The sequence below is a fragment of the Alosa alosa genome, chromosome 13 (genome assembly GCF_017589495.1).
Source record: "Alosa alosa isolate M-15738 ecotype Scorff River chromosome 13, AALO_Geno_1.1, whole genome shotgun sequence".
In the NCBI taxonomy this organism is placed as follows: Eukaryota; Metazoa; Chordata; class Actinopteri; order Clupeiformes; family Clupeidae; genus Alosa; species Alosa alosa.
Genome location: NC_063201.1, coordinates 19,484,142 through 19,498,015, shown reverse-complemented (window position 1 = coordinate 19,498,015; position 13,874 = coordinate 19,484,142). Strand labels below are relative to the sequence as shown.

Genomic DNA, 13,874 nt, shown 5'->3' with positions numbered 1-13,874 from the left:
AAACTATTACATAGAGTTAAAACACTCATGCAACTCTGCTTTTTGCGGTTTGACTCTTGTTCTTGAATTTTTACTGCTGATGTTGATGGTGGTGATAGTGCAATTGTTAGGGATAATATTACCCTATTTGGTCATGGTGATGTGAGAAGCGAATCAGAGAATTTCTGTGCAGATTGTGTGCCTCTGTGCATGAGACATGCTGAGTAAATAAACAAACTTGCATTGCCTTGCAGACGTGCAAACAACGGTATAAAGTGCTGTTGTCACAATAAGCCTGTGGAGGAGGTGAGAGAGAAGTCTGCGCTTGTTTCATTGCCACCATCAGCAACACCAGGGCGCTCGACTCGAATGTGGTGGTATGAATACATTAACGCATTGTGTGGGGTGTGAAGTGTGAGACTTTAAATAATTCACATGAGAAATGGAGAGAAAAGTGATGTTACTCATGGGTTTGCATAACTTATGTATCCAAAACTTATGTTGCTGGCATTGCATTTGAACATATTTTTTCCCCCTTAAAAAACAATTTCTCAGCAAACATGTTTCCCAGCAAACATTTCTCTCCTTAAACAGCTGAGAATAGTTCATAGACAACATAGTAGCTGTTTAAGGAGAGACATCTTAAGGGTTGACAGGATTTGTAAATCATAGCACTCTTTTTTTTTTTTCAAGCGTCCCAACTTTTTCAGAATTCGGGTTGTATTTAAATTTGACCGTTTGTCGCTTAGTGTCTTATCTTATGGATTTTGACTGTCTCTTAGTGTCTTATCTTATGGATTCAAATATGGACAAGATTCATTTTCCAATCCAGAATCTCAAAAATGTATTTATTTGAACTATTTAGACAATACAAATGTAACATTACATAGATCTTAAATTACAACAGATGGTGTTGTCTGTGGGATGGTCAGAGGAATTTTGGCTATTTGTCATCAAGACAAAAAAAACTAAATGACTCATGGTAACTCATTATAGAGATTCACTGATTCCTCTTCTCCTCTTCACCTGCACTCTCCTCTCCAAGAGACTCAGGAGGAACATGCCTTAGTACATCAGCTCCTCAGTCCATCATTGATTGTGTTGTGCTTCAAATGTGTCCAGGCATAAACATAGGGATTAAAGATAACACTGGATTATTATCACTGAGAGGTTACCATAGGGCTTAGTGTGTATTAAAATCGGGAAGCTGATGCTGCTCTATCAGTATAAAAAAAACGTGACCTGTTACAACTGAAAGGAGAGTCAGACATCTGTGGGGCCATCTGTGAGTATACTGATGCGGTATCTGCATCATGAAAGATGTTTCCTGAAGCCTGGAAGATCTTATCCTGGAGGTTTCTTCAGCTGACACAAATAGGTTTTTAATTACATTGCTTCATTTGTATTTGGTTGTGGATGCAGGTCAGCCGGACAGACACAATTTGTGTTAGCTAACTTTGCAGAAGGACATCAGGACAAGATAACCATCTTATGCTCTGACAAGAGTTCACTGTCTTTGGCTGAGACAGAAATAGTAATTGAGTATTTTATTGACAGGATGTGGAAGGAAATATAGTCACCATAGTTATTCTGGTAGGGTTATTTAGCCGCTGAAGTTGTTATTGGTATTTGAAGGCAAGATTTGAAACATTTGAAAAGCTTTATACGTCTTCCTGTGTGCCAGATAAAGTAGATCATGTAAGCACACACTGCGGGGTGTCTTCCGTGGTTTATGTTTCCGCTATTATAAGCTGTTGATCTTAGAGTTACAGATCGTTTAAGTCTTAACACACACACACACACACACACATACAAACAAACAATTACACACACATTCATTTAAGAAATGTACACTTTTAAAAATGAATGTGTTGTTCCTTCATCTGGACACAGAGATGTGTTAAAAACAACACAAGTTGTGTTGTTTTCAACACATTCGTTTTAAAAGTGTATGTGTGTGTAATTGTTGTGTGTGTGTGTGTGCGTGCATGCATTTGTGTGTGTGTGCATGCTGCATGAACCCCCAAAAAATCTGGAGTCAGTAGCCCACATCATGAACAGCTGTAGCTCTCTTACATGGCTGTATACCACCAGACATTGCAGACAGACTTGTGGACTTCATAGCTGCTCAGATCCAGAGGAAGAGCAGATCTATAAACACACCGCTGCCACTCTGAATGGTTTAATTCAACTGCAAACACCTTCTCTGGAATTGCAAACACACCAGACATTATCTCCATTTGTCAGAATGCCAAAAAGGTTAAAATATTGTAAAATAAAATAGTGTCATGTGCTTTTGATCTATTTATGGAGGACTCATACTGTACAAAAACTTAAATACCAGCCTTTGATTTCTGCCATTGAGAATCTAGGATACAAATGCCAGGCAAAGTCCTTTTAGGCAAGTCCCTCCACTCGGCGGCCATTTGACAACGCTTTTTGGGCACTCATCAGGCATCCATTTCGGCAAAAATGCGCGTGCGCAAGGCTTCACGACACCAATCTTGCCCCAAGCAGCAAGATCACAACAGATGATTGGCACGATGTCTTCACAACGCACCATATGATTGGCTCAATGTATTCACATCACACCACATGATTGGCTCAATGTATTCACATGTCAACGTTTTACAGAGGAAGGGGTGGGATATGTGTAGACAACGGCCATATTGGCGTGACAAACTAGCCCCATGCATTTCTATGGAGTATTTTTTGAGTGCTGTGTCTCCACATTAGAAAGTCTCTGGCCTAGGTCATGTAGGTTGGTGGTCCGTGGACTTTACATTGGGGGAATGCAAAACGGCCAAGCAGCTACACTCTAAAAAATTATTCATGAGGTTAGTAGATAAAACTTAAAATGAAGAACATTTTCGACATAAAAAAATTAAGTTTGCTACTTGTACATGTATAGGTGAGTTGACAACTTATTTTAAGGAGTTTGTCATACTAAAAAAGAAAGAAAGCTGTCTCAACTTATTAATATATGGATTTTCAACACACAGTCTTGCTTTCACCTAACAATAGAAAGTATTAAGTTACTGAAACTTGTAAATCTCGTGGACCAAACTTATAAAGCTGATAACACGACTGAACATTCAGGACCTTCCAGACCACGCCTGAGAAGTAACAGAAATTATGGCACAGGATCCTGTACATGTAGCCTGCATCGAACATCAAAAAACGTGCAAAGTAGTCTAGCCTACTATTTTTGTGTTTGTTTTAAAAGCAACAGCTATCAAACAACGGCACACAGTGCATCAAAATCTTTGTCATTGACACTACAAATGAAATTAATGCTACAGCTTGCCCTTTTGCTAATTTGAATATTTGAAAAGATGGATTTTACCTAGCTATCTACAGACAGTAGCTATCGCGGTCTTCCAAGCTAGCTGCTGCTTGCTTGCGGTAATTAAACCATTTGAAAAGATGACTTTGGTAGCTGGCGTCTTCAATGTTACCTGCAGCCTGCCCTTTGATAATTTGGAGTTAGTAAAGGTAAATTTAGCTGTCTGGTGTCTTCAAACTTCACAGTGACAGCTGCATTCAGCATAACATTTTAGCATTGCTAGTTCTAACACTGCACGTGTTTGAGGATCATATTTGATCGCCCTAGCGTTTCCAACATTGTCACTATTTATGAAGGTTTGTGGGCCATTTGACATTCTTAGCTTAACCTAAACATAATAGGTAGGCCAACATTTATTTATTTTTGAAGTTTGAGAAATATTCTGTGTCAATCCCTGCCAACCACGTAGATTTTGTTCATTTTGTTGTTTGTCTTGAGGTAAATTTTCTAACATTGTGCCTTTCTTTTATACAGATAAATGACGAATTCAGACGGATCTCTACATTCATTCATTGCACAACTGGACCAGTTGCCATTGCTTTAAAAATAAACAATGCTTTCAGAAAATTTAAATTGCTGTGTGCTTTCATTCAGACAGAAGTGAAGTAAGTTACTATGACTTAAAAAGATCCATGCAAATTGTTACCTTAATTTTTTTAAGTAATTTCAACTCAAGTTGTTTTTTGAGTAAATATTGTGAGACTTTTATAGTGAGAAGAACTCATTTAGTTTAGCACAATCAACTTGATTTGTCCTCTAAAAGCTTAATTAAGTTGAATCAACTTAATTATATTAATTTGATCATATAATATAATTCAGTTGTTCTAACTATATAAGTCTCACAATATTTACTCAAAAATGGCTTGAGTTGAAATTACTTAAAAAGATCCATGCAAATTGTTACCTCAATTTTTTTAAGTTGAGCCAGTGTATTATTTTTTAGAGTGTACTGTTCCATATCAGCAGTTATAGGAAGCATGTTTATTTGGAAGAAACAATGTCTCCTATACCCTTGAACCTGTAAAAACTCATGATACATTGCTGAACTGCTTTAATCTACTGGATTATTCAGAAAATTTGATTCTTTATGTAACTTGACTTGGAATCAAAGGAATCAAATAAAGTATATAAAATGTGTGTTTGTGTGTGTGTGTGTGTGTGTGTGTGTGTGTGTGTGTGTGTGTGTGTGTGTGCATCATTTGCACTAGAAAAAAGTGTCACCTGTATGTGGTTGATCAGCAACACCCCCACACACACACACACACACACACAAACACGTCCCTCCATCTGTTCCCTTCAGAATCATTCTTTTCTCATGACATCATTTCTCTGTTGCTTCTTTTGTTTCTAATGAATGATATGGATTGCTTTTCTGGGGAGCAATCATTTTGTGAAATTTAGATCATGTTAACCATTAATGTTGGTTACATTGCCAATGCCACACAATCTGCGTCAAACCTGACAGACATCTTAGTAGTTTTGTCATATAATTTAAATATCATTAGCATGTTGAGCACTGTTTCCTGTGAAAGACTTCCTGGTGTTTGATTCCTAAAGCCCTGTTAACATATACTGTGATTCACTTTTCGCTTGTCGTCCCAAAAGCAAGTCGCCAGTGGTTATTTTGCCTGTAATCGCTGAACCAGTAACATTACATGGGATCTTGTTGCTAGTCGCTTACAGTTTGATTGGGCCTTAAAGTGACTGGAGTAAGAAGAGAATGTGGGACTGCTCTTCAGTCTGTTGAGAGGAGTACGTGAGATCACATTGGTGTGATCTCACGTCAAAAGATCGTTTAAAAAGAAATAGGCTACCAAAAACAATTTGCTCAGGAAGGGATGACAAGAAATGCATGCCATTGACAGTTATTCATTACATTTCACCTGAGTCAGTGGCAGTTTTCAATATGACTTATTAAGTGGAAAATGTTGGGTGCCATTCCACATATGTGGGTTTCTGGTGCGTATATGGCCACAACACGTAATTGTTTCCTGAGTCTTTTGTGTGAACCAAAATGATACCAACTTTGGGAAACACTTGATCAGAGGGCATATGTTTTTTTAAAGGTTAAATGAGCTGCATATGTTATAATGACCAGTTGCATTATACAGTATTGGTGTAAAATAACCACAGACTGACACATAGAAAACAAACCAACTCAACATTTCAACTCTTGTAGAAGATGGGTGAGTTTGCCTTGCGTGACCTTTTTATAATGTGGTCACACAGCAAAGTATGTCTATAGATAGACATGAAGTCTATGAAGATGGTCTTATTCTCCTGACTGTGTTTTCTACTCTTGTAAGGTGTTCATATTTTTGTTACACAGCCAATGTTCCCGGGTCTGGTGGACCCACCACATTTTTAGGCTTTTAAATCAATACAGCCATAACAATTTATGTAAAAATACTTAACAGATGTTTACTTTAGCTCAAGGGGTATATTTGCCATTTACCCCTGTGAGATCACATTTATGTTTTTGTGAGAAAATGAGGAAATTGTTTATTTCTTAGAACTTAATCAGAACAGGTGAAAGTGTGAAATGTAAGAATTGACCTGTCGCTAAGCGCCACCCTTAGAACGCTGATGAGCCAATGACAGTCCAGCCTCAACGGGACTCGGACATCAGCTCGGACAACTCCATAGGAAACAACAGGGAGGAGGCATACAATTACAAATTAATGGTTATTTATGGAGTTTATTAACTCAAAAAACCCCGACGGATAACCATGGTCAAACGTTTTGCAGGGGGACGTGTAATACTGATAGCCGGTACCCCAAGAGGCTAGAAAACGGGTATATTTTCATCAACAGTAGCCTACGCAGCGGTCCCCAACCACCGGGCCGCGGACCAGTACCGGGCCGCGGGACATTCCTAACCGGGCCGTAGCCTACGACATGAGTTAAAAAAAAATGCATGCAAACTAAACTAAATTTAATTCGCAATAATGTCACGTTTTTACATGGCATAGGCCTATATGCAGTTGTTTGATTGCACGCATGTTTGCATTTTGCAAGGTCTATTTTCTTACGTCTGTCTGTCCCGCCTTCAACACTTTTACATATTGCCTTCAGCACTGCACAGCCTCAGGTCAGCTCACTTCACTTGATCAGTTCTTGGCGAACGAAATGTCACACGAAGTTAGCTAAACTGCTAGAATGAGCAACAAAAAACAAGCATCTTTAGCAGGTCACTGGCCAGAGTGTTTGAGTTGAGAGAGAGCCGCGAGAGATTTCTTACAGAAAAAAAAAGCTGCACATTTTAGTGATGAGGACTGGATGTCAAAACTCGCTTACCTGTGTGACATATTCGGATTGCTTAATGACCTCAACCGGTCACTCCAGGGGAGAATGACGACTGTCTTTAAACTGGCAGATGTCGCTGCATTTAAAGCCAAGCTTGATTTGTGGGGACGACAAGTGGACCGGGGTGTATTTGATATGTTCTAAACAGTAGTGGGGGTTTTGGGAGAGACTGAGGCAGGGCCCTTTCTCTCGCAGCTGGTGCGCGATAACCTTGTTGCGCTTTCAAATGAGTTTGAGCGTTACTTCCCATCCTCCAAAGATCCACGGCAAACCAATGAGTGGGTCCGCAACCCATTTGTCAATATCCCTAACTTGTCAGCGCAGGAGGAAGAGCAGTTGATCGAAATTGCAAATGATGGTGGTCTTAAGAGTGTCTATAAGGAAACCTCTCTGGCGGGTTTTTGGATCAATAACAAAGCAGAATATCCTGAGATAGCCGTAAAAGCGCTGAAGACGTTGCTACCATTTCCCACCACGAGGCCGGGTTTTCGGCAATGACTGCAACTAAGACCAAATTGCGCAATCGACTGAACATTTCAAACACACTGAGGGTGTCACTGTCTTCCATCATTCCATAAGCAGGGCTCCCACTGATTATATTCGTAATGCACGTTTAGTTCCCATGTTTTGTTCCCATATTTTGTTAAGCATGTTCACACGTAGGCTATAGATGTAGCTTCAAGTTGTTCAATATTCATAGTTCATATTGTTCAATTTTCACTTCTTCAAGTTCACGTTTTTCACATGTTTAAGAGATCGTTACCTTCACAGTTCATACATAACTGGAGCTAGTTCTTTTCAAGTAATGCATGCACAACACATATGGAACATGGAACCCCCCCGCCGGTCCGTGGAAAAAAATAGGAAACAAACCGGTCCATGGTACATAAAAGGTTGGGGACCCCTGGCCTACAGGACGTCTCTCGCGTTTGCAACAGCTCGACGTAATGTAGGCTACTAAGCCAACAACGTGGGCACAGGTTCCCTGTTAAATCCCAAGATGAAAAGGCTCACTAACCAACTAATATATTCTTACTAGGGGAGACCGGGGACAGTTGCAACAGGGGATGGTTGCAACATGTCCATTTTCTCCAATCAGAAACAAGGTAGAGTGATGACGCTCACACTGCATATGCTCAGTTGGATGCCCCCCTTAGCAGAGAAAAAGCAAGGAGATTCCTGAACTGCTCCAGGATTTATTGTAAAAAAAAATGTTTTTTAGGTATGAAAGTATTTATTTTCTTGAGCTTTGTTTCTGTTAAACTGCTGTCACTGTTTTTGTGATTCAGCTCAAACTTATATGATTTAAATGAGTGATATGTTAACTTTAAGCTACTATGGTTAGCATGTGTCAAGGTCCCCTTGTTTAGCTAGCACATGGCTGACAGGAAAGGGGACAGTTACAACAACTGTTGCAACTGTCCCCGTACAGTCCCGTACAATGCATAAATATGAAATATATATTTTTAAATACATGTTTTACATGACAATAGTCTAAATAAAAGTGAATTGCCTCCCAAATTGTTCCATTCTTCCTATGTCACTAAAGTCCTACTGTATTTTATATCAATTTCAATATTTGACATCTGCACATAAGGCCTACTCATCTAGACAAATCTATAATTGTCATCTAATCAAAGCTGGTGAATAAATAACACTGTAATATTATTATAACTTACATAACTTGTATTTACATACAAAAATAATCATTTTGCTGCACTGACATATATTGTAATATATTGTATTTTTAACATGTTGCAACCATCCCCAAACAATGTTGCAACTGTCCCCGGGCCCTTACAGGACTCAAATGCAAATTGTGAAAAATGTAGATTCTGTAATTATCTTTAAATGGTTTAGACTATTAACAGACATATGTAAGTGTATTGGAAAAAAAATTGGTTTGTCTAATCCAAACCGTCTCTGAGTAACAGAGCCAAATGCAAAAAGCGTTGCAACTGTCCCCGGTCTCCCCTACATCAAATATTAACGTAACCTAACATATCTTCAGTATCAATCTTCCACTAGCTAGCTAGCTAGCATTAACGTCAGTGGTTTTTGCACAGTGAATTGCTCGGCTACTTGCCACAACTGCTTGTCACCTTGTATGTATACTAAAGTTTTGAATACACCCCTCCATAGCATAATTAAGTCCCTTTTGATAGCTTCTGGAGGAAAGTAAATCCTTTTTCGACCAAAACGTCCTCAAAGCCTGCTTTCATATACTGTCAGCTGCCATTGTCCACAATGTATTTCTAATCAAGTCTGGTTTGTTTGTCCGAGTTTTCACACGGTAACAATGGGGGGCGGGGCTTAGCGACAGGTCAATTGTGTAACAGCATTCCCGCACACAGACACCTACACTCAGACACGCACACATACAGACACAGAGAGACGCACAGACACACACACACACACACACACACACACACACACAGAGCAGGCCCAGTTAGGATAAGTGCAAAGTTAAGGCGCGTGCGGTCATTGAAAATAAGTTTTTTTTTTATGTTCTTCACAGAAAATGAGCCAAGGCCAATGAGTTTGAGTTAGACAAAATAATACATAGCATAATTTTTCTTTTAGCAAACATTGAAAACGGGTTCCACAGACCCGAGCACCTTACAAGGGTAACTATACAGTGAAAATACTGGGCATGACAACATGAACAAATAAATAATGAAGTTAGAAACTGACTCAAGATAAACACTGTAAGAAAAGTGTTTCTTGTGGTGAATACAGCAATCAGTATTTATTTCAATAAATAGCAGTCATGCACGAAGCATGAAACCTCACAGAATTCAGCATCATCATAGAAAACAAAATCAATGTCATTTTGCATTTTGCACTTTGATGTCACTGTACACACATTCATTTGCAGATCTCAACACACTTCCATCAGATCTTCTAAACAGCACTGACATGTAATGTACTTCATGTACTTCATCCTAAAACAGCAAAAAACCCACACACACGCATGTCATAGAAAGTCATGTAAAACGTAAAAATGTTTGTATTAAAAGTGGTCAGCATCTGAAATACTCTGTGCACTGAAAAAAATTAAATCTAAGTGTTATTAATCTTATATTAAGATCGAAAAAATCTATTTGTTTTCAGTCTTAAAATAAATGTGCTAAAAACAGCACAACTTGCGTTGTTTTTAACACATCTCTGTGTCCAGATGGGGACAACACACTTTTTGTGTTGTTTCCTTTTTTATTTGTTACACAATATGTGCTGAAAATAACACAACTTGTGTTGAAAACAACACAACTTGCATTGTTTTCAACACATCTATGTGTTCAGATAGGGACAACACATTTGTTTCAAGAGTGAAGAGACTTACCTAGCGCTCTCTCCAAAGATCATTTTGACTTAATTTAAGAACACTTTGACTTATGGATTGTTATCAAGACAAATTTGCTCAATGCAATGACACATTTGCTTGTGTTTAGGAATTTTTTGCTTAACGCACTGGCAGACAAATTTGCTTGTTTTCAGGATGAGACGTCTTAAATGAAATCAAACTTTTCTTAAATTAAATGATTTTACGAGAAAGCGGTAAGTCTCTTTATACTGAAAACAATGCCAACTACATTTTTTTATCTTGATATAAGGACTTTTTTTTATTAGATTAGCAGTTTTGGCAGTGTGGTACTCCCTACCTTTAAAATGAGTAATGCATGTCTTACCTCTGATCTGGAGTTGAAATGACAAACTCCATGACAATCTCTGAGACAGTCAATGTTGGATACTGCAAATCAATCAATCAATCAATCAATCAAAGAGTCAATCAATTATATTGTAGGCCTACTCTATTATGGAATAATGTTATGCAATACACATGGGTCCAATGGGTCATCACACACAATTAAGCCCTCTTTTTCTCTTACCTTCAACTCTTCTTCTGTGACACGCAACCAACACAATAACTAGACAACACAAACCTAAACAGACAGTTAAACTGATCCATATTGACTTCACAGCTCGGGAGCTGCCGTGAGAGACCGGTGCTGATAAAAAGAAGAAAATAAAAAAAAACATTTGAGAAAAAAAGACTTACACATACATATAATATAATGTTTATTATTCCTATTCTCCTTAATGTAGTTGTACCAACTTTTTAAACTGTTTACTGTTAAATTTAACTTTGTATTGTTGTTATTTGTATGCCGCTGTAGACAAAAGCATCTGCTAAATTCCATAACCATAGCCATGACTTATACATACTATATAATTAAATCTATACAAATAAACATATTTTGAATATATATAATTTTCATATGATTAGGCCTATAGTAAGCATATTAATGGTCTCCATGCTTACTTTTTTGTGATGTTCCCACCTGAACTATACAAGTTTGAGGATCATAAATAATATACTTTACCATACGTTCTCTGAATAAATACCATTTGTGTTTATGCCAGGGGCGTTTGTTATGTCCTTTGTAAAGTTTCCAAACCCATTATGGAAAGCTAGAAAATACATGTTTTAGAAATGGTGAAACACATTGAACATTCACCATATGGCATTTAGGTGTAGCAAATACAAAGACAAAAGACTTCATCTATATGAAATGAACAGTCTCTGACCCCAGACAGTTATACAAATCAAGCAGACTCATGTTAATTCAATCCATATGTGTTTATTTATTTGATGCTGTGTTGTTGTTTTTCAGCTATATTTATGCAATATGCAACATATCTTAGAATAAGAAATGAATGTGTACCTGAACTATTTGATTGAATGTTGTCTTTTTTATGCCCACCCTTAAGAGTGACAATGCAGTCCACCCGTCCATCTGGTTTCTTTGATTTGTGGTATACAGTGATGTTCACTCTATCAGTGACCACAACAAGTGGATCTAATGTCTCAATGTCACTGCGTTTACTGCACAGAAGACTACAGTTCTGCGGAGATTCCCTTTCATCGGAAGTGCCTATGTGATAATCATACAGATGTGCATAGTAACATTGAATTTATTGATTGCATGGTTGTTCATAACACATTAATATTTATTTGTGCATCACTGCTCTTTTCATGGTTATTATCTATTCTATGTCTATTTGTCTGTCTATTTTGATCTTACCAGAGACAATGCAAAGTATCAATGAAAAAGCTCTTTCTTGTTGTCCATCTCCTGATATAATCCAACAAGTGTAATTCCCCGCTATATGTTCTTCAATGTTGGTTAAGACAAGAGAGGAATTTTGAGAATATTGTCTATCTCTATTCCCTGTCAGTGGCTGAAAGGTCCATTGAACAGCCTTGCCCATACCAGTACATTCATGTTGATAGCCATCACCTCTAACAGCATACCACCACTTTGATGGTGGAGTCTTTTTTTCTGTTAGAGGAACAATAAGAGGAAAGAGGCTCTTTTAATTGTTTACAAAACACCATATGTAAGATGAAACTGCTAAAGCCAGAGCTCCCATAGCATATAAATCTCACCTAAAATCCATTTAGATGTGGTGATGGTGTATGGTGATGTGCTCAGGTATACTTCACAGACATAAACTCCTTCATCCTCTTCATTAAAGTCTTCAATAACCAATGACATATTCCTTGCAACTGTCCTTTTTGGATGATCTTTTATAAGTGAGTTAATAACAGATCGCCCTTGTTTGTTTATGTGAAACATCAAGAGCCGTTTAGAGCCCTGGTCTTTACTGAAGAACCACTTGACTTCATCGGTACCAGCGGTATTCAAACTTCCACAGTTTATAACTGTTGTGCTCCCCAATAAAACGTGTTGAAGAGCTGAGAGTAAAAAAAAGCTTAAAAACATTAAACAGATTTCATTAATTATATTTTAAGGATTTACACTGAAGCAATTAAGTTATCACAAATACTTTTGTTTGGCGACACGCAGCAGCTCCCTAGGCAGGTCAACACTAAGATGATGATCCTCATCCCACTGTCCACAGTATACCTTCAACAGAACGTAAGATACGTGACCATGGAGGAAAACTGAGGTGGAGCAACTTGATGAGCATCAGAAGAAAATGATTTTAAGGCTGCACCTTTCCCCCTTCATTATGAATTACAATGTCTTTCTGCTGATATCATCACTCTTCTGTAAACTAAACTAATATTAACTTGATTCTAAAATCTTAGACTGTATCACAATACACTCAAACTAGTCGGCTAAATCCACTATTGTAAGAAAAGAGAAGACCCTTACTTCAACAACAGGTACTTTCCGAGATCAGACGGGCCTCAGCAGAAAAGCGCCGGCATGACACATACACACAGAGGATGCGAGTGCATCTCTCAGAGAGGAGGTGGTTTGTGGTTTAATTTTTCCACCTCAGCATCTATAAACGACCGCTGAGGGAGCGGTTTTGTGTGTCACATGGTGTCAAATGGGAGGAGCAGGTTTACAGGGAACAGAAAGCTACTGGTCTGGTTTAGAAATGGAGTGATTTGTATATTGGGTCTGCTAATCTGGATTGGAAATATTGGACTGAGCTGGACTGTAAATGGAATGATTTCAGAGTGAATGTGTGTTGAGGTTAGTTGGACCTCTTAAAAATGTTGGCACCTACAATGGTGAATGTAATACACACCACTCACTAAAACTGTGTTGGTTTGGAAAACTATATTTTTTCTTACCATTTTCAAGTTGTGCGCCACACAGCATCTTTTTCAGACATTAACTTGTCCACATGGAAAGTCGCCATGGCAGAGTTTTTACACAAATTCATGAAGAAGAGTTAATAACAACATCAGGAGCACTCATGTGAGACACACATTATTTCTACGGAAAATTTAATTTTCAATTCAAGTGTAAAAATAATAAAGTTAATTTTTAAGGTCAGATCTTCTGATGGCTATATTACTTTTGGCATTATGTCTGGTATAGAGCTGTGACATACGCATTTTGCCTGTCCAACACGGCAACGATAGGCCAAAGCATCAGGCTTAAAGCTAAATTTAATGACATAATGAAGAGGGAGGAGCCAATGCGATTGATTTTGATGTTATGGGGTCTTGAAATTAAAATGGTTAAATACTAACTTTTGGTTTATTCTTCCCAATGTGATTTTGATAAAATGAGTGGGATAGATTTTTTCTTAAGGTGTGATTTTGAATGTACCAGCAGGTCCTGGTTTATTGGAAGTTAATTAAGTCAAACATAATTTCACTCCACATAACAAACCGGTGTGGAATACAGGCTTTGTAAAATCTCAGTGTATTTGGATGAATGGTAATCCACATCTGCTACCCCCTTTTTTCTTT

At 38.0% G+C, this 13,874-nt stretch overlaps 1 protein-coding gene across 1 annotated transcript; it reads right to left on the bottom strand.

The window, feature by feature from the left end:
• Positions 1-9,420: 9,420 nt before the first annotated feature.
• Positions 9,421-12,905, bottom strand: LOC125306283. Its single transcript, XM_048261554.1, has 9 exons — positions 12,817-12,905; positions 12,485-12,564; positions 12,084-12,392; positions 11,719-11,976; positions 11,359-11,568; positions 11,039-11,104; positions 10,522-10,641; positions 10,321-10,382; positions 9,421-9,576 (listed from the first exon to the last, which is right to left on the bottom strand). Exons 2-9 carry the CDS (start codon positions 12,543-12,545, stop codon positions 9,460-9,462), a joined length of 1,203 nt encoding a protein of 400 aa, XP_048117511.1. The 5' UTR covers positions 12,546-12,564; positions 12,817-12,905; the 3' UTR covers positions 9,421-9,459.
• Positions 12,906-13,874: the final 969 nt, after the last annotated feature.

What these genes read in the sequence shown, in the direction of transcription:
- LOC125306283 (XM_048261554.1), bottom strand. Translation starts at nt 12,545, where the DNA reads ATGAGGATCATCATCTTAGTGTTGACCTGCCTAGGGAGCTGCTGCGTG. An exon ending in CATTCAATCAAATAGTTCAG is followed by an intron (nt 11,105 to 11,358) that starts GTACACATTCAT and finishes TGTATTTTCTAG; the next exon opens with CTTTCCATAATGGGTTTGGA. An exon ending in TCACAGAAGAAGAGTTGAAG is followed by an intron (nt 10,383 to 10,521) that starts GTAAGAGAAAAA and finishes ATTGATTTGCAG; the next exon opens with TATCCAACATTGACTGTCTC.